General features: G+C 41.2%; 1 protein-coding gene across 1 annotated transcript; it reads right to left on the bottom strand.

Annotated features, from left to right (window-relative positions):
• Positions 1-1,007: 1,007 nt before the first annotated feature.
• On the bottom strand, positions 1,008-19,262 carry hs3st2 (heparan sulfate (glucosamine) 3-O-sulfotransferase 2). The gene is made up of 2 exons (XM_053443607.1): positions 18,605-19,262; positions 1,008-1,674 (listed from the first exon to the last, which is right to left on the bottom strand). Exons 1-2 carry the CDS (start codon positions 19,117-19,119, stop codon positions 1,056-1,058), a joined length of 1,134 nt encoding a protein of 377 aa, XP_053299582.1. The 5' UTR covers positions 19,120-19,262; the 3' UTR covers positions 1,008-1,055.
• Positions 19,263-20,999: the final 1,737 nt, after the last annotated feature.

Below are 20,999 nucleotides of genomic sequence, written 5' to 3'. Positions count from 1 at the left end.
TTGGATGGATTTCTTTCTATTAAAACCCCTTATTGCAAGGCTTCCAACTTTCTGTGCCGAGACTTTTGGAGGTTTCGTAGGGGAAATCGTCAATGACAACTCTGATTGGCTTTCAGGTTCAAATTAAGGAGGTTAATCTGGCTGCTTATCATTGAAACCCATTCAGGGAGGGAATGAGATCGAGTCCGTCAAATGAGAACATTTTGAGCATTAATGAGTCAATGACATGCATGGCAGCACTTGGTAAGAAACATTTTATCTCTTGAGACTCAATGCAAACTTCTTGGTACTACATAGCTATAAATTCTGCAGGGGGGTGAAAGACCTTTTCATTCTTCTGTAATCATAGTCCCACAACCTCAGGGTACACTTCTGATTGAACTCTGTTACCAGACAAGTGGAAAATATCTCAAAGGAATCATCAACCCTTTCGCCTTTTATTTCAATGATCACAACAAAAATACTATTACAGAAAAAAGCGGAATTGAATTCAACAAATGTTTAACTTGTATCATCTCTCTTTTATACAGGTTCAATTTTTTTCTTTCTGAGTTACAGCACATTTATTATTTTTAAATTTGTCATTTGAGCTTTAGTCAACAATAAATAGATACATTTCAGTGCAGAATAGCTGCTGGGTGAGTTTATTATAAATTTTTTTGAGATTTTACCGCAACTCCAGGTTGAGATCTCGTTTTAACCATACACCAGTGGTTTATTCTGACTGGAAATTATGAATATGTAAACTATCTAGATAATGAACATTCAAGCATTGCATTAATGTAGCTCTGGTGTTGGTAATAGCCGGTTGATGAATTCACATGTCAGGTTCTGTTTACAGTAAAGAAAAGTCATTATGTCATCTTTTAAAGGAATGGCACTTGTTATCAGAGTAACTCAGCATTATATGAATCCATGTGTATGATCATTTTCTAATATCTGAGCTTTTATATTCAGCTTGTCAAGATAAACAGATCAGTAGATTTTAAAATTTTTACCCTCAATTACATTTAAAATGTCTCTAGAGGTAGCCAGACTGTTTCTATATGGCACCCTCAGTCCCACTTGAAGTCCTGTCCCACTGTTTCATAGAATTTGGTATTAAATGGCCTATAAAACTCCTGCAGCTGCTCTATGACCTCCTCGTCGATCAATACATGAGTCCTCCCCTTGGATTTGCCGAGGCAGCGTGGCTGGCTGCTGCTCTCCGGCTTCTTCAGACAGGGGAAGCCTTTGGTTCGATTAAAGTAGAAGTGCTTGTCCGTGATTATTCGTTTCAGTCCCAAGAAGTCCTGAACGCGGCCCATCTCCCCCGCCGGATCGGTGATCAGCCGCTCGCCGCTCACAAAGTGCATCTGGGACGGGCGAAAGTACTGCAGCCAGTTCTCCAGGTGCAGGATGTACATTCCGATCCGAATGGCGTTCCAGGAGGTGTCAACGAGACCCAAACTTCTGTTCTTAAAGGCCAGGTCCTCAAACGTGGGAATGTCGGGCTTCTTGGAAAGAGTCTGCGTGTAGTCGGAGATGGCTCTTGTGACCGGGTTACGCACCACAACAATCAGCTTGGTCTCGTGGGACATGCTGGAGATGCGTCTGGGTGCCTCTCTGGTGACGAAGTAGCTCGGAGTCTTCTCTAACGTGATCTGGCTGTCTAGTGTTCGCGGCATCAGTCCCCTGGGGAGAGGGAAAAACAGAATGAGACGAAAAGGATGAGTCAGCAAGAGTTTTTATTTTCCTGAACAGGAGAGTTTCACATGGTTTCTCTGTTTTGTGGATGATAGTGATTATAGAGATGTCAACGTGACACAGGAAGTTTTCATTAATCCCTACTTGGATCACTCATATTTAAACACATGTATTATGTGTTGTGATAAATGCAGATTGCCAAGTATTAGATTATATGGCATTTCAAAAGCAATGCAACACTATAAGGGAAAACACACTAAAATACAGGTATATTCTATGTCTCAAATGTATCTTGCTTTTACTCACTTATTCAACACACTCACACTTCAGGCACAGTTCTGCTCTATGTACATATTACATGGTCAAAAATGTGAGTCTAAACAATGTTCTGCTGATGTTAGAGCATGATATTCATATAAATACCGGAACCCTTGTGCTTCAAAGTTGAATAACAGAAACAGAATCATAACTACATGTGTTGATTATCGTGTAAACTTGTAAATAACACATTTAGAACACTAGTGCAGTTCTCATTGTAAACATGTCTGTTTGGAATGGGCCTGTGTTGGTGCTGGTTGCAGGCTTCCCTCTGTTGTAAAAGTGAGCTGTAGTAATTGCACCATGGCAAGTAAAGGCCGACTGCTGGACTCAGTCCACAGAACCTTGAAGGGGCACTACCACTGCTACAGAGTGCTGGTCGCCTGTCGTCAAACACTATTGAAATCATCATGTCTAAATCGCATCAATATTCAAGACTGCACTTCATTGGACCCTTAACAATACACATAGCAAGTGACAGCCCGATAAATTCAACATCAAATGAACGTTTCCAAATTTACGTGACTCTTACTGTCAAAGAAATATTCAGATCTGTTACTTTCAGGAAGGTATTGTTACTTAAAACTAAAGTTTAAGGATAAATCAAATAATTCCAGCAAACTTCCAGCAAACAGATAATATTCAGACTCCCAAAACAAAATGTGATTCATTGGTAACTGGACAGCTTGTACTACAAATACATGGATCATAATTATCGTCATAATGCGGCCAAGCTCATGGCTTTGCAAACTACAGGCAAATATTTACATTTGTCATGTGTGTTTCCCTTCCCAGCGTAATATGTCATTCTGTTTCGGCACACTGCTTTAGTTAAAGTTGATTAATGGCCATCTGGTGTTGGCTGAAGAGCCACTTCCATATCATCCACTCTCTGTTTCCTGCTTCCTTTAAATAGAAAAGTGACTCCGCTGTAGCGTCAGCACAATCACTCTGCAGTTGGTGGAAGAATAATTCCAAACGGGGGCCATTAAACTGGTCTTTTACTTTTATGATTACAGAGGATAGAGCGGCTGGATTTCTCTGTTTCACAGCGTGTGAATCAGTCTCTGGATTTCAGGTATGTTACCAGGCAGTTCTGATGATTAAACACCACCCTTTCTTTATTATTACTGTGGGAAGGCTTCGATTAAAACCTAACCTTTCTCAAAGCATTCTCTCTCAAGGTACGGGTGGCCATAGGTTACCGCTAAAGTCTTGGAAATATTGATCCATTTAGCTTTATTTATGAATCCTGAGTATCTGGCTCGGGTGCCTCAGGGCCACCAGGCAACTATTAATCTTTTATGAGAACAGCACCTTTTCGAGCAAACAGCTTTGCAACGCACTAAAAAAACTCGCTGCCATCTTCCAGGAGGTGCAGAATCTCAACAGATCTTCGGTTGTCTGCTGAGGAAACTGTCTTCGTTATCTGCCTTGTCAGCTCCGTATATTCTTGCCGTCCTCTGAGAAGAAGATTGTGTTGGTGAGAAGAATCTCCTGTATGTGCCGGTTCAGAAACTGCAAAACTGTTTAAGACTGGGCTGACAACATGGAACCCATACAGCGGAAGGTCTCAGATAGCTCCGCTTAAAAAAGAAGCAAATCTAACTACATGAACTATACACCTAAGCACGAGCGATGAAATGTTTCCCTCACAGAGGATGATTTTGTTTGGATACAGACAAAAAAACCACTGAGGTGAGTGTGTCCATCAGAGGAACTTGCAACATATGCTAACGTACCTTGAGTTATTGATTTGTATGGCTGCTATGCTTGTTTACTCTGACTGAGTCTCAGCACCGGATAAAGTACACGACTGTTGCATGGATTCTGTCGCAGGCTGAAGGGATTGATATTGACAAGATGGTAATAGAGGGGTAAAAACTCTGACTGGAACGTGTGTGGGGAGAACAGCTGCACCAATGGGATCAATTATCGCATAAGTGTCAAGCAGGGTTAAAAATTATGTAACACGGATTTGGTTTCATGTAACAGTCACCCTGCTGCTCTCACAGATTTCTGTCCAGTTTCCTTCTGTCCTGCTGTTGTTGTATGAGGTTAAAATGAAGACTATTGTACTGTCTCAACCGAGCAGTACATTGAACTTTTGGTCCCAGGAACTGTTTTCAAGGAACTGAAAGGTACATGCAGACCGCTGCACACTCCACCTGTAGTCGAACGACCAAGGAAGACTAGAGAAAAATAGCCTGCTGACATATGAACAACCGACGGCTACCACAAGCCACCCCACTCCAGTCCAACAGGCGACAGTAGTGCAGCTGTCTATACAATAATAATGACACTATATAAATAGAGCAACACTACAACTGTAAAGATAGAGAAGATTCAAATCGAGCTGATTTTACGAGCTATAGATGAGATTGACCGGCTACAACAAACCCCCAGGAGGATTTGACCAATTAGGTTGAGTAGTCCGCTCTGCAAGCCTCAACCCAAAGGTTCCAGTACCCCCAAGGGAAGGGACTTTTTGGGGGGTAAAAAAAAAAAAAGATTTCCTCAGAGATTAATTTAGAGCCTGGTTCTTGCAGATGAAATGAGTTCCTCCAAAGGTTCTTATTTCCTGGGGAATGCTGCTATGATGGAAACATTGTGTATTATAATGTAACTTTCTAAAACCACTATGTTATGTCTGAGTTATTATTACTTTATTATTACGTTATTACTGTTTCCACAACAGTGGACATTTTGGTTAACACATGGTGTAAATTACCTTGTTTCGGGTCGGAATTCAATGATGTCTGGGCTAACGGACACTTGGATGACACCACAGGAGCAGTATGGAGTTTTTTACTTAAATTGTATAGGATTTGGCTGCAGTGCTGTTTACCCCTGAAACACCACAAGTGTCACTTCAACCACCCCTCCATCGGCATAGCGATGAATAGATAATGAGTGAATATACATTTTTGGATGAACTATCCTTTTTAGCATGTAGTCTGAATACCTGACATGTTTTTATAAGGAAGTAATAAAAGCAGTCCTGACGGAAACCATTTTTTTAGGGTGTTCCTGCTTAGGGTTGTTTTTTTTGTGAGCAATGTGAAAACTTGTATAGAAACAGATGGATAGAAACATTCTCAAAAACAACCTGCAGTAATTAAAATTAATTGTGAGTGAAGGTTGTATAAATCGGTAGAGTCTCTTCCGAGATAATTCCATCCGTGACAGAACTCCGCACGGAGAAACAAGTTGCTACCAATTAAGTGACAAATTCATTGTATCCTCAATATCTGCTCGCACGACATTAGATGAAAACAGAGGCAGACGCGGCTGCTGTGCATCATCTCGCCGCAACTCTAATCTTGCTCAGTGACTCATTAAATTGACACCCCATGTCCACTGTGCTCCGGGTGTCTGATGTTTCACCAGTAGTCAGGTGTCCAATCAAAGGCTCGTTTAACTAGCTGGAACTGCAACCAAGGAGGACAAGGCGCAATCCGATGATCAAAGCATGGCAGTCTTTATGGTTTTCAGCCGAAAGCAGGGCCATTTATAACAGATGCTTGCATGAGAGTAGGTGCAGCTTCGACCAGCAACTTCAAATTCACCTGTCTTGGAGTGATGTTAATGAGGAACACTGCGGGGATGCCTGTTCTGTCTGTAAACATGTTTTTTTAATCAAGCCCTGATAGTCACGGCTCACATTCATATTCATTTGAGTGGTTATAAAATAAGATTTTAATGGCCACGCATTTATCCTTAATGGCCATATGTCCCCTCTAAGGTGATATAACAAGTCGGATGCAACTGAGGAGATGAAATTCACCATTTTTAATACATACTTTTCTTTGCTGGCTCAGACACATGGCAGCCGCTGCCCCATTTAACGTATCTGTTCGTTACTGAGATAACAGGAGTCAGACTGGGAGGGGGACACGTTGTACCTGAGGCCCGGTGTCTGAACCAGCCGTCAGAAATGTGCTTTTCCTGAATATTTTTTTTTTTTTACTCCAATGCCCCCAAGAAAGTCGCAGCCCTGCACACAGCATCTGAAACCAAAAGATAAAACTGTGTGTCTTTTCTGTGGCAAGTTCTGGTGTGTTTTTAGTTAAAGCTGCCCATATCTCACTCTGTAATAATTATTTGTAATTAGAAAAACCTACATGATTGTAATTCCAGCGGAACTGCCTGGAGGATAATCACTGATCCTTTTCATAGCGTCTTTGTGCACGTAGCAGAGGAAACAAACTTTAAAAACTAATTTTAATGTGAGGATGTTGCTTTTTGGGGAACGCGGGTGGTCCCTGACACACGATCCTTGATTATCTGACATTTGAGTGAAGTGCTCTGATTGATCACCACCTTCTCACACAGCGTCAACACTAAATTCCTCTGGGGTAATTTACAGTTTTCTTCACAATCCCTGGTGAAACTTAACGTCAGGACGCATTACAGGACGGGGAGTGACATTTTAATCACTCTGGGAAAATGAAGTCAGGTGTGGAGGATTTGTTCAGTACTGTAGATGAGTCCTGTTCCTGGTTAAATAAGATAACATGGTAGAGAGCTCATTCTTGCTGGATGCGTCAGCGTTGCATTTGATGCTGTAATTCTAGTGGTAGCCTGGGTAAGCAAATGGCAAATCTAATATTCCTTAGTAGATATAATAGAGAGTTGGCTGTGAGCAGCAGTATTAATTAACCCTCAGGTGTTTTTTTTTTTTTTTGTTGTCTTTTGTTGAAATGCAGTCGACAGGAAGTCAAACAAAATGGGTGAAAGGCAACCATGTGATGCACTGGGTGTTCTTTAATTTGGATACTTTAAAACAGGCAGGTATTAAAGTATAGGTTACAATTTGTATCTAACTATTTTATTGTAACCAACAGTCAAATAAATGTTAAACAGGTGAAGCAAACACCAAAACTGAACAGACTTATTCAAAAGTGGCATTTAATCATCATTAAATATGAAATTTTAACTAGATTTTGTAAGAAAAAAAAAATACATTAAATGATCACATTGTCATCTTGGAATATACTTTTTTCTTTTCTAACGGTTCTGGTCTGTAATAATTTCATTGCATGATGTATGAGCTTCGTTGTGTCCAAAAGGAAGCGTTAATAAACAATATAACTATCGCCCTTCTGCAAAGCTTATCTTTAGGTAGGCAGGGTCAACAGTGGAAACAGCCATTGCCACTCATTAATTTGCTATAGTGAGCCGAAAGCTAGTCTGCATATTGTAGTGACCCTGAAACAGCCTGCAGGCCAGCTCACTGAACGATTTATCTCTGTTGGTGCAGTGGAAGCAGGAGGTCTGGAGTTAACACTCGGTTCCCTCTGGAGCTGCTGTATCATTATGGAGGAATACGCCACAAACATGGTTGTCTTTGTCTGAGAGGAGCAAGGACTCTCCATTACGCCCAGATAAACCATTTTCTTGCAGTATTGTTTTCCACTGGGAGAATACACTGCACTTTCTACTGCTGCAGCGTTAAAGCAGGACAACAGTTCGGCTGTTACACTTTGACCGATGACAAGGACGTTTTTCATAAAAATTTATGCTGAAAATTGAATGTATAACATTTGAGGTATGTGGACTTCTAAAGCAAAATTTGTTTTGGTACTTCTGTAGAGATAACTATGTGTCAGTGGACTTGTTTATAAAGGATTGAATGAGCTCACACAGATCTGACGAACATCTAATCTGGAAACAGGAAACTGAGTCCTTAATGAATAAACTTAAAAAATCTATAAATCTATTGATGTGATCAGAACAAGCTAATGTTCATAGCGATGTGACCATTATATGAAAAGGAGGAACAATATTTTAGCCTCTCGCTTGTGTTGGAGAAAATACTTAGAAGTCAAATAAAGTAAGAGATGAACATCTTGTTCAGGGGGCATTAAGATCTCTACAGACAAATAAGGCCGATGAAAGGTTGTGAGAAATTAAAACAACAAATAAGAACTGCACAGTCACATAAAACGGGGATGTCCCATCAAAAGGTGTATCTAAATGTCTAGATGCATATTGTATGAAGTTTATATATTGCTGCATCACTCCCTGGATGTAAGTTTTCTCAATGCAGTGAGACAGTCGACTCTTCGGCTCCAGACAATGTGTCTTGTTGGACCAGGGAAACTTCTAAAGAGCACACGCGGGTTCATTGGGGATGCAGACCATCAGAACGAGGAAAGGTCAGCTTTGAATCATCTGCTTGTGAACAATCAATGAACTCAGAATTTATTACTGTCATTTCTCTCTGGTCTGAACTTAAAACAGAATGTTGCATATTGTGAGTCCAAGTTTTCAGTGAATGTTTGCAGCCGGGCTACGCTTGCAAAATGCAAGTTTCATCTCAAAACACCAAAGAGAAGTGTTTGAACATTACACATAGAGTAAAATATACATGTCAAATAACATGTGAAATGAAGACATGTAAGAACACCAGTTTTGCATGTTGTGAGGTGAAGAAAATGTTTAATCTTCTCATGTTCTCCCAACTCACACCTACACTGATCTACTTACTCAACTGGAAACGAACCAGTGTTGAATGCGCATCATCTACCCTATCACTTGCAATTAATCAAGTAACGTTGCGCAAACAGACAATTACTAATATCACAGTTTAATGAGTTGGGAGATTTCAAGCGAACGCTGGTCTGAGGAGGGTTTTACTCAGAAGCCATTAGTCACAATGTGAAGTGTTTCTGCAAGGCCAGGGGCACAGAGATTTAGAGAATGGCCTTTACCTCCCACCGGGCAATAAATGTTTATCATTACAAGAGCTAATAATGAACCCTGACCATTAAACAATATGCAGGCATATGCATAGGCGGGGCCGGAGAGAGAGGTCCGAATCAAAGTATATATTACATGTTGTGTTTGTCCAGTCTCTGGAGTAATTTAACAGCAAAACAGTTACACAGTAAATTATAAGAAGAAGGCTCCTGGGCTCTTATTGCCAATGTGTTATCACAGGGAGCAGCATGCAGTGTAATGATAGCCAATCCTTGGTTAGAGTGTACACAAAAAGCTCTGGTGTGGAGACAAAATGTTGCTTCATGATGACATTTCTCGTACTTATATATCTTTTATTATCAGAGGTACAAAAGGTGCAATGATCCAAAATGGATCTTTACATTTACGAATCCTAAATTACAGCAGCTCAAATTGCAAAGTGCAAAGGTAAACCGCACATCGAAGATGAAATCAGGACAGAATATGAAAATGCAATTTATTTAATTGCAGTGCAAAGTAGGACTTTTTTGCTAAAATATTGTTGTCTGTTTAAGAGCACATCAGGCTTATTAAAGTGTCAGAGTTGTGCACTGTCCCTGTGCGGCGCTTTTCATAAACAGTCTATGCTGCAGAGGGAGGTTTGGGCTCATCCTACCTGTTTTTTCTGCAATGAAGATTTTATAGTCAAGGTTTTTCATAAAATTAAACAGAATTTGCTATTATAATATCTGCGACACAATCGTTAGAACCAATTTTAAAACTTTACAATATAAAAAGCACTGTAGCTCAATGTAAAGCATCACAGCAAGAAAAAGGAACATTGGGCCCCTAGTCTGAGGCAACCTGCGAAAGAGGAAATTGTTCTATATATGTCGCCACCATGACGGAGATCAGCAGCCTGTCTATGGTGAAGTAAAAATAATCTGATCGTCAAAATGATGTGGTGAGACAGACATTATCGGCCTCAGGCTTCCACTGGCAGACCACTGCTGTAGTTCATCTGAGGACGTAGAAGAAGGTTCAACTCGGTCCACAGACTGACGGCACTCTGCCCGTCCCCACTAAGTGTCCCTAATACTCCTCCTTAATTGTGACACATTCAAACCTCTTTTTCTTTGTGCAAACTTTCTTTCAATACTTTAAGAAACTGACTCTGGGAAACAGTGTTTCATACAAAGCATTTGTCCTGAAATGTCCTGAAAAGCCAATACCACTCACAGGCCTGCTCCCTGCCGTCCAAACCCATTAACAGTTTATTTCGCGCAGGTAGACGGTGCAGAGAAAATGTTCTTATGCTGCGTGGTTCTCATAATGTCTGTGCCACCGTTCTTCCTAAAAATGTCATCCTGCTCTTGCCTGATATGACGCCATATAGATCCGGTCCGCACTGGAGAGGATGCTCCATTATTAAAGTATCACTCACTGGGATTACACCAGTGATGACATCTGATCATTAATCACTGACAACAGAGACCTGCTGCCTTGAAAGTCTATTAAGAGTTAACAAAGAGCAGTCTGGACGAACGCACCGATCCTTCGGCCAATTCATTAACGAACAGAGGTGAATAACAATTCAGCGTCTCGAGAATCAAGCATCCATTTCTCTAATTTAATGGAAGACAAATTGGTTCCAAATAAACTGTCTAAGCGACTTCAGGCTTTTTGCTACCTGGGTAATGGTATCAAAACATATTTATAGCAGTACAAATAAATAATAAACTGCATAATGTATTTAACCTTGGACCAAATCCTATTTAATCGCTGTCATTTCAACTCCAGTCTCTTGTTTTCCTTGAAATAACAATTATTCATGGTTTGGGCTGCAGAAGGGAAATGACTGACACTTGCTCTCCTTGAGCAATAACACGTTGAATTGATCTGAGCAATGAGCTGTCACATTAACATATGGCATGGGAAAGTGTCCGGGGACAGAGAAATAAAGACGCCCAGACAGACAGTGAAAGCCTCTGAAATGTTAAGCTGTTTCTAAACTTACATTGTTTATTTTGTTCATTTTTTAACGATGAATTTACAGTGAGTTTCTGTGATGAATGGCTCTTTTCAACAGAGGAACTTATAAAATCTGGTCTTTAAGGGCTTTTGCGACGCATTACCATCATGTGAATGGCAGCTGAAATAAAAGTGTTTTATAATAGCATAATTCACATGAAATGACCTCCATTGTGATAACATTGACATTATAAATGATCGAATGAATCAGTGATGGGCAGATTATATCCTGCCCCTGCACACAGTCAGTAACACCTTCAGTTCCTTTGTGCTGTTTTACAGCGGCATCTTAACTGACTTCATCATCCGTGGAGCTTTAAGAAGTTCATTCCTGGTTTACAGTATCGCCTGAGGCAATGTGACGGTCAAGGGTATTTTTAAAACAGAGACTGGACAGTCCACACACCTTTGGAAGGTCTGAGAAAGAACAAAAGGAGACGGAACGGGGGAGACAGACGAGGAAAAGCTTCTACAGGATTTGATCCCTGGTCAGCAGGGACACGCTGGGTTTGCCAAGAGGTGAAAGTGAACAAGCTGACAATCTCTAAAGGTGAGATAAGGCTGCTTGACTTTTAGACGTGTCAGGAAACCAACTAGGTGGTCGTTAGTCAGGTACTACTGTTTGGGAGTAATGGGTGAACGATGTACAGGAGCGCTGGTTTGTGCAGGCCACTTGATTTTGATTTCTGTTAATTAGTGAATGATTCAAATATCACACCTTGTCAGTGCTGACTCATTTAATATGTCATCAAGATTTCCACATCTCCCCCATGTTAACGTTAAGATACCTACAGTGATTTAAGTACCTGATAACATGAGATACTCAAATCACTGTAGCATTAGGACTAATATGTAAAAGTTAAATAATGCAGTTGCCATAAAATTATTTTACTGCAAATAAAACAAACACAAGTCTGGCGGGAGAGAGACTGATCATCTCTTGACAGTGAGCAACCCACCAAATCAAAAAATATACTTAAAAATAAATATATAATCAAAATCAGTAGAAGAATAACGTTAAACCATATATCATTGGAGAGGTTGAATAATAATAACGATTATACCGTTATAACAGTTGTTAAAGAGGATTGCATAAAGTTAAAGCTCATTAGTGGAACATACTCAAAGATAAAACCTACATCTACTTGAAAAAATGTACATTAAAATCCCACTTTCTACAATATGAGACCTGTTAAGTAGTAGTGCAGTTATTACTCCATTCACCTTCTTATTAGCAAACTTTCCTTTAATTTGAACACAAAGTGCAGTTTAGGCTGATGGGGATGTCATGCATCGGCCTTTTTTAAGTTTGACCTGATGATGGTGATACAGGACAATGCATATAGAACCTCTGATAATATATCCAAGCCTGGACTAAAGTGGCAGACTGACCAGCAGACCAATCAATATCAAATTGCAGGTCGTTAATGTATCAAATGACTGGACTTTCCACACCAGCTCTGATACCAGATAGAACTGGGACTCTTATTTTATTGCAAATAGTAAAGCTTTACCATGTGATAAGTTCATAATGGTAAAGTATTTATAACCACTGCATGTCTCTGAGCCGCACTGGATTGAAGACAACTCATTAATAATGCAGAGTTAGGCCGGACCATCCCTCGCTGTATAATGTGCAGTTTTCTGTGCTAAATGAGAACAATCTGACTTTCTGTCCTCATCAACCTTTCTGATGGTACTGTTCCAGAGCTCCGTGCCTCCCCGAGCCAATTAATGTGGACCTGGATAACATTCGCGGCTGCAGCCTCTCATACACTTTCAACACTTGTCGGGGAATCGACTAGAAGTGCCTCTGACTCCCGCGAAATCAATAGAGCTGAGATGCCCTTTTAAGTCTTGATGGTGTATAGCGACATGTTTTTGTTTGATCTTTATGATTCTGCAGAGAAATGGAATGGGTGGTGAGAAAAGTTCAAGGAAATTGGTGGTGGTGGAATGTCTGTTTTATCCGGTCGTGCATGGTTTTGCGAACACCCTCGCGTGGAATAAATGAGGCCACGTGTGTGTTCTGCTCAGGAGGCGGCGTAATGAACACTGCGCCATTTTTATTCTGATACTAAATGATCTGTCGCATGGTTAATTTAACAGGACAGACTTGTGTAACAGAACCAAACAAGTAGCCACTTCCCTGAAAACTGGTGGGAGTGTCATTCTGTGTCGTGCATGTTTCTGCCCGTTCAACGGATATTAGCTAGTATTTTACGATATGTTAACTTGGGAGTATTTTTAACACGTGAGTGCTGAAAATGATGAGTCACCTAGTTAGCACGTCCACGTTCTCTTGTGATAACACTAGAAGCCCTTTGCATTTGCTAATGAAGATTGTGAGATGTGGTTGATGGCTCGATAAAAAAGAGAAGTTGGTCCTCATGTCGAGTCTTTTATCAAATATAATTACACCTTGCTACTTAAACCAAGGTCAATAATGGCACCTCTGCGCTCGATCGGAACATCAACAGAAAATTGATGGATGACCATTTTAGCCCAGCGAGGCTATAATAGTGATTAAAATGATTTCGCCAATCTGCTGTGGTCAAGGTCAAGAATGACCCCGAGCTCAAACTCTGCCCTTCTTAGATCATCACATTAGCATGGTAGCAGTTAATAGCCAGACAGTTACTACGCAAGGTGCTAATGTGTAGCGTGTTAGTATTCTACGCCAGTAGTGACATCACATCATGAGAGTAAGGTGGGTAATTTTTGACAGAAATCTTTGTCTCTCTGTTTCGACTGTGAATTATTTATTGGACAAGCAGTTGTTGAGAAATGACGTTACATATATAGATTCCGCCCCCTCTCCATCATGTATTGAACTCTTGTAGTTATTTTGTAGTTAAAGGACGATGTATGGAACCACAAGCCTGCAAGTGTGATAACAACTTCCCTACTTTCAATTGGACCTGATGGGTATTACAAGTTGATTGCCTTGTCCCTGGAGGCAGCAGATCTTAGCAGCTTGTTATGTAGCATACATTGTCAGAGAACCAATTGTTAATCCATTTGTGATGGTAAAGAAGTTTTAGAAACTACCTGTGGACATTTTTAGCTACTGCCTCATGCAGATATATTATTGTACAGACACAGCCAGAACAGTTTTTTTTTTAATTTCAGTAGAGTAGTTAGCCATGTCATTTTTCTTTTTGGAAGTTAGGTAGATCTCTAAATCTTTTTACTTTAACACTTTTCACCTTCTTCAATGAATCCCTTTGTTTTAACCACCAACATCTTGTTTTATGTTGCTATCCTTGACTTTACAAGCTGGGTTGTAAGACATTTTATTAAGACTCTCCTCTTGGAGAGCCACACTATTAATGTGGTAACAATATTAACATTTACGGCTTCCTCAATATTAACTTTTAATATTGCTTATTGTTTTATATGTTCATAATCAGGCCAGCTAAAAACAGTTATACTCATTACCTCCACCAAAGAGGCTATGTTTCACACCATTCGTGTTTTGCCGATTCGTCCATCGATGAGTTTGTGCAGTTTGGTGCGGATCCAAATAAAAATCCATATGTAGTGAATTTAAATGTGGGTGCACAAGGGGAATGTTAGGCTTTGTTATTAATAGCCATTCTAGTTATTGATTAATGTAGATTATTTTCAGGTTTCTGTTGTTTTCTGTGGCTCTTGAGATACATCTCCTGGTCATTAATTTTCTTATGTTTGTAGCTTGTGGACTGAGCACAAAGTGATTTCTGACATTGCATGTTAAAACCCCAATGAAAAAGTAATTGAAATAATTAATCAAAAAACAAACGGATCGATTACCCATTGATAGAAAGACCGACATACAGATATATACAGTATATGAATAGAGTTATTAAAGAGATCTCATGGTAGCTCACTGAGACAAAGCAGAGAAGCACATGTCCTATGCACAAATTCATGATGCTACTTGCTACAGAGACAAATGTGACAGTTAATCAAAATGAAAAGATACTTTACGTGACATGCTGCCAACACTACAAACGCAAGTGACAGATAATCACTGAGGGCCAGTCTGAAACAATGATCATCACCCGGTCACTCGTCAAGTTGAATAACACGTGCTGCAGCCCGGATTCTTCCCGTCTTTGTATTCACGGTGATGTTTATTTATCTTACGTCTGTGAACTGTGTTGCAGTCGTCACCTCACGGAGGGAGCTCGATTAATCTTTACTTAAATCTAGAGCGACACCGAGAAAACAAAATCGAACGCCTGTGAGGCCCAAACCTCTGGCCTGACGGTTTGTTTATTGATGAAGTAAACAGTTGCTACTCCATAATTAAACTGCATTAAGTTGTCGAAGGATTGATGTGATGGATGGTTGCTGTTGTGGTGAGTGGATATGGTCGGAGCGGGAGGATATCTGAAGTGCTGATGTTTGATTCCGTATGTTGGAGGATCTGCTGCATCTATTTCTTCCTGCATAGTCTGATGTGTTCAGTCGACACGGTCTTGTGGGATTGTGTTTGGATACCATGTCACTGCTTGGAGCATTTCCATCTCAATTCTATACGTGATCAGTGTGTCATGTCGGGTCATTGCAGTAAAATCCAGCATGTCCTTTAACATGTTAGGGTTCAGTCAGTGGAGAAATGATTTTAAAATGTGTGTAGTGATGGAATTTAAAATGAAAAAAGGGAAATTTGAGTGTTGGCTATATCAGGTTGTTTCAGTTAGTACCACCGCAAAATTTCCCATAAAGCTTGTGGAGGGTTTCGGTGGGAAAATTTGGTGTAGACCCGGAATTTTGCTTGGGAACATTTCCGTTGATCTCTCAGAAAATAATTAATCAATATACTTGAAAAACATCAGGCATGTTAAGGGGAGTGTGTGCAATTTGGTGCCGACCCATATACAAATCTGGATCTTGTGAATTTAAATGTGGTTACGTAAGGGGACTTGGCGGAGGTATGAGCTCTCTGACTGCAATTCTAGTTTCTTTACCTTTTCAGCTGCTAGTGAGTGATGTCATGCAGTAAAATCCAGCATTTCATTTACCGCTGTTAGGGTCAGGGCTCACTATTGGGAAAATGACAGGGCATGAAATGTCCGGTGAAAAGCAAAAAGAACGTAGTGATAGATTTCAAAATGACTCAAGGAAATTGGTGTTTAACCCCATTTGCTGTTCCAGCTGCATTTCAGGTGTTTACCTGGTGAGTCTGTGGTTAAGCTTTGTCAACGTGATGCATTGATGCTCGTTCCTGAGGAGAAACCGACTGTATCAATACACTATATCAATATGACTCCTTTACACTGTGTCAACATTAGGCCTGATGTGTGCATGTGTTTCCATAAATCAATCTACCCCCGCGCCACTGAGAAGGAGCAGCCTCTGAGCCCGTATTAAACGCCTCCATGTGCCAAGCTATTTCGTGAGGTATCTCACCGGCTTGCAGCTCACTCTGTTAATTATTACAAAGACCGACACCTTTGTTTGTCAATGTGTTGTTTCTAAAGCAGTGTAATTTGTGAAATGCACAAAACGATAAAGACTGACAGCCAGTAAAGTGGCCCCTTAGGAAGTTTTACATCCGCTGTTTAAAAGCAATACGACGCCTTCCTGTGAATGCAAATGAAACGGCAAACCTTGCAGGCTCAACAGTGTAATACATGGAGATTTAAGATTAGTATCAGGAAAAGGCAATTAAAAAGAGGCCTTATAAACAGGTGTTAGGAGTTTAGATTTCAACAAGGAAGTTCTGAGTCTTCTTTGTTTAACATTAATACAGGTTTGAAATATTAAAATGTCTGGTTCATTAGTTTGGGATAATTCTGTTTTCAAACTGATAAATTGTCTTGAGTCAGAAAGAGTTCAGTGATATTCTGTCATGAGCTTGTATCATCTTCGGTGGATTTCGATTTTATTTGGTCTGAATATTAATCTGAAAGGAAAATACTGTATTTGCAGTGGGATTAAAAAAATTCATGTTTTATCAGTGGTTAAATCCCAAATGTAAAAACCTGTTTTGCTGCCTTTAAAGACTGATCGTATGTTCTCAGCTCTATAGAACTTTGATTGAACGAAATAGATCTTGGTCTAAATTAAGGCCCTGGGAACAAATTGAGTTAAAGTGGCACAGTGATTTTAGTTCAAACCCATTGATGGGTGTGCACCATTAAACAGAATGGCTTTCTTTACAGAGATGTGTTGTCTAACTGTTTTGTGTCTAGAGGAGTATAACAGGAGTAAGAGAGGGTAATTTCATCGGGTAAGACATTCCTTCACAAACCAGGGGTCAGGACCTTCTATGGGGTCGTAGGACTGAGGGGAGGGGGGACTTAAAATGGTTTCTACAGATTAAAAAAACTATTTAAAATGATTAAATATTTTCTATTTATCATGATTAGCAAGAAAATATATAAGAAATAACAAATACTAAATAAAAAAAATTAAACTGAAATAAAACCTACACCTAAACTATTCAGTCTCAACATAAGCTGAAGCTTAAAGTTCTGTGCACGTGCAGGACTACAGGAGCAAACTTAAACATGCACAGCCCTCATTTAAAAGCATTAATAGTTACCGGAAATTGTGCAAACTCAGGCAGCTGAAAGCCAAGAGACACCTCCTAGTCTAATGGGACCTGAGGAAACTATCAACTGAGCCATGATGGGCAGGTTCTCATATACATGATAATTTCCTGCCGCTTCTGCTGTTTATTGTTGACATTGTGGGTACGTGAGCGGAGAGCTGCTTGGTGGCTCCAGTAGTCAGTGTGTAGTGTAACACAATGCCATCAAGTCTGCTGTGGAGGTCATCAAGCAGACATCCGTTTCAGTCAGCATGGTCTCAGCCTTGCAGTGAGCTTTAGGGTTTTTGTTGAGAGAAACCTTGGATTCCTTTTTCGTGATTTGTTTCACTCATCTGAATTTAAGATTTGCAGATATACTCAATAGGTTAGAGACGGAAAAATATGAATCAGAAAAGGTGTCGATGTTACACAACAGGTGAAAACGTCTGCATGGGAATCAGAGAGTGTCACAGAGGTGGGTGGGCAGGGATGAAGCTGTGGGCTTGTGGCACCTTGTGTGTGCCTTCGCCTTCACCAGCTAAAGCAGGGACATCTCTTGCCTGGGTGTAAGCCTTTTTTGTAGGCAGCTGGTAACCTGGGGGCTGCCTATGTCATCATCTGAGCTGTGTGGCTGCTATCGTGCGAACTGATCCCGCATCAGCCTCATGGAGCTGTCTGTTCAGCCCCATGACGCCCGGCTGACAGCTCACATCTGCAGCACGGAGGAAAACAACATCTCACAAACTCAAAAGTAGAACCTTGTGATCTCAGAGGTGACGCTGAAGTGTGTGTCTGTGTGTGTTTGCATGTGTTGCAGCCTAAAAAGATCTGGGGCCAGGCTGTGGAGTTATTGTACAAACGTGTCTCACGTGACTGAAGTGCCTCAGACTGTGACATTAGTTAAATTACTTTTGAACTAAAACCCTCAGGGGAACATGTACCTCCAGCAAGGATAACAATCCTTCAAATCAAACTCTTATTCTAGAGATAAATATATCTGCACCACCCTGTCCTAACTCAAAGACCTAACACCATAAATGTGTAATTTTTTCAGAGCCATACATTTTGACCATTTTGAAAAAAGCTGAAAAAACACAAAATTATATTCTTAAAAATGGGTTCTTCCCTAACCCATCCCTCCATCAATCTAGTCTGGTGTTTCAGCCCTTTCCTGTATAATAATTCTGCTGTTTGGCATGCATGTGTCAACGCCAGGACCCCAGGTGAGTGGGGGGGTTCACCAGGGTCCTGGTAGAAGTGACAGCACTGCGGATCAAGGGGATTTATTAAAGAGTAGGAGCATCTGTGTCACACAAAATATGAATGACCATCATATTGTGTTTTTATTTTTTCTCTCACCTGTACCAATCCAGCCCCCTGTCGTAGTTTCTGTCGAAAAAGTGCGGCTCTGTTCCGAGTGCGCGCACATCTGGATGTATCCGGATGAACTCCAGCACCGCCCTCGTGCCTCCTTTCTTTACCCCGACTATCAACGCGTTAGGCAGCTTCTTATTCCCATATTTCTGCGCAACGCTCATGTTTCTCAACTTCGTGTCAGCCCAGTGACTCCCGGACGCGGCGGGGGCTTTACTTTTACCGCGGAGCTCACTTGATCCTCGCTGGGCTGCGGTCTCATCCAGGGCGGACCGGACATCCAGCGACGCGCAATTCTCAGAATTTCCAAGAAGTTTCTTCCCCCCTGCTGCGGTCTTGCTCGGCGGGCACCGTTTCCCCTCGTATCCCCGGTTTGTCATGATTGTGCCCCGGCAAAACAGAATACTATAGCACAAATAGGTGCAGGACAGTGACACGGTGAAGATGAAGGCGAGTCTTGCGCTGAATCTGTTCGTAGATGAGAGGAACCTATGTGCCATGTCTCCATGGGTTCAAAGTGCTGCATGGTTTTCCATCGGAGTCCTCCTCCTCTTTGGGTCTGCGGTGGGAGACTGGCAATGATAAAAAATCGCTTCCAAAGTCAGACAGACTGGCATGTGAGGATAGGGGCGGCTTCTTGGAGGCACCAACTGCGCGTAACTGCCATTATCTCGTTGCATAGGCTGCAGAAAACTTCCAGGTATAATATGATTACGCACAGGAAAAAGGGGGGGGGGGGGGGGGGCAGCTCTCCTTCAAACAAGTTCTTCCCGAGTTCCTCTCTAGTTGCGTCTTAAAATGAGTCCCACAGGAATTTGTCATCTCTTCCCTCCCGTGTCCTTGTTGCGCGTGAGGTGTGAGAAGAGGAAAAGTGCAGCGCGTCCTCAGCCTCCCCCCAAAACTCTCACCAGCGCGATCCTGCTCGCCTCTGAGCGGATTTCGATGCGGAGACCACCTTTGCGTTTCATAATGAAGTTGCTGAAGATATATGCACTTAGGCTACAGGCTATACATATTTAATCAACCCTCTGACGTCATGCACATGATCATAATTCAACATGCGGTTTTATCTGTTAAAGGGAGCATCCCAAATATTGTGTAGGGGGAACATCATGTGTGTGGGTGGGCTGATTCAAAGATGCAACATCCTGAGTGACAGAATCATTTCAGCGTTATCTCCAATTTCTTCAGGATGTCAGAGCTGCAGGAGGTGTGTTAGCTGACCCTGATGCTCCATGTGTTTTATAACATGCTCCATTTCTGATACTGCACTTGGCTTTTGAAAGCAGCCATCACCGTGTTTGTAATCTGTGTTCTGCCTGTGTGCAACATGTTTGCTCTTCACTTGAGACAGAATGATTTATCAGGCGCAGAGCTGCATTCTCCTCATGTTGAGTTCTCTCTTCACACACGCACACACACACACACACACACACGCACACACACACTCACACACTCTGGCATTAGAAAGCACTGATGTTAGGATCACACTTGATCCTCCTGTGTTATCTCGATGTTTGCAGACTGGAATGCATGCGTTTCCCTGGCAGCTCTTTCACTGTCATGTAGAGGAGAGAGACGCGGCAGCTGCAATGGTCTTGGTCGTCCATTTTTTAATTAACAAAAATATGAATATACATTGTCATTCTATCTCCATCTGGGACCCTGCACGGAGGCATAATCTCACACTGGCTTTTGTTTCAAATCAATTTACTGTGTTTTGGGGTTGTATGGAAGTAAATGGAGTCAATTTGTTTGGCATTGCACTCTGACTATTTCAAGGCAATCAGTTCTTTACAAAAAAGGTGAAGCGCACAAGTGAAGGAAGCTGGTTTTCTGAGGGATTAGAATGATGTAATTACTCTGTAGGCTATTAGCAGGGAAGTGAAAACAGAGGAAATGTAGAAGGGTTGCAGATGCTCTATAACCAGCCTTTTCTTGTTTCAGCAAACTCAGTGCTCGTAAAAATCACATTCAACATTAAAACAGTGGCATCCTCACATTGACACCCAAAAATCCGACTGAGCTGGTTTTCATAAACAACAGAATATTCAAGGTCTTGTTTTTAACGGCGGACCATTTCCTGATCATTAAATTTAGTTTACTGCAGATAACGAATGATGTAAATCCGGTTTATGCTGTGCACTCGGCTTCAGAAGGACACAGAGAGGTGCTTTGTCACATTATACAAGTCAAATGTCTAATATTCAATGCTGCTTAAACAGACAACAGCCTTGGCTCCTCGGGGTGTGTACCGCTGCACCATACCCCAGAAAACAAGTTGAGGGTACTGTATTTTTCTTATTTCTGTTACACTATTAAAGCTTCTCCACTTTTCTTTATGAAACCATTTGTCAGGCCCGTTGAGCTGGCCCCTGGA

Source organism: Pleuronectes platessa, chromosome 16, assembly GCF_947347685.1.
Source record: "Pleuronectes platessa chromosome 16, fPlePla1.1, whole genome shotgun sequence".
NCBI classification, from domain to species: Eukaryota; Metazoa; Chordata; class Actinopteri; order Pleuronectiformes; family Pleuronectidae; genus Pleuronectes; species Pleuronectes platessa.
This window is presented reverse-complemented; position numbering and strand designations above follow the sequence as displayed.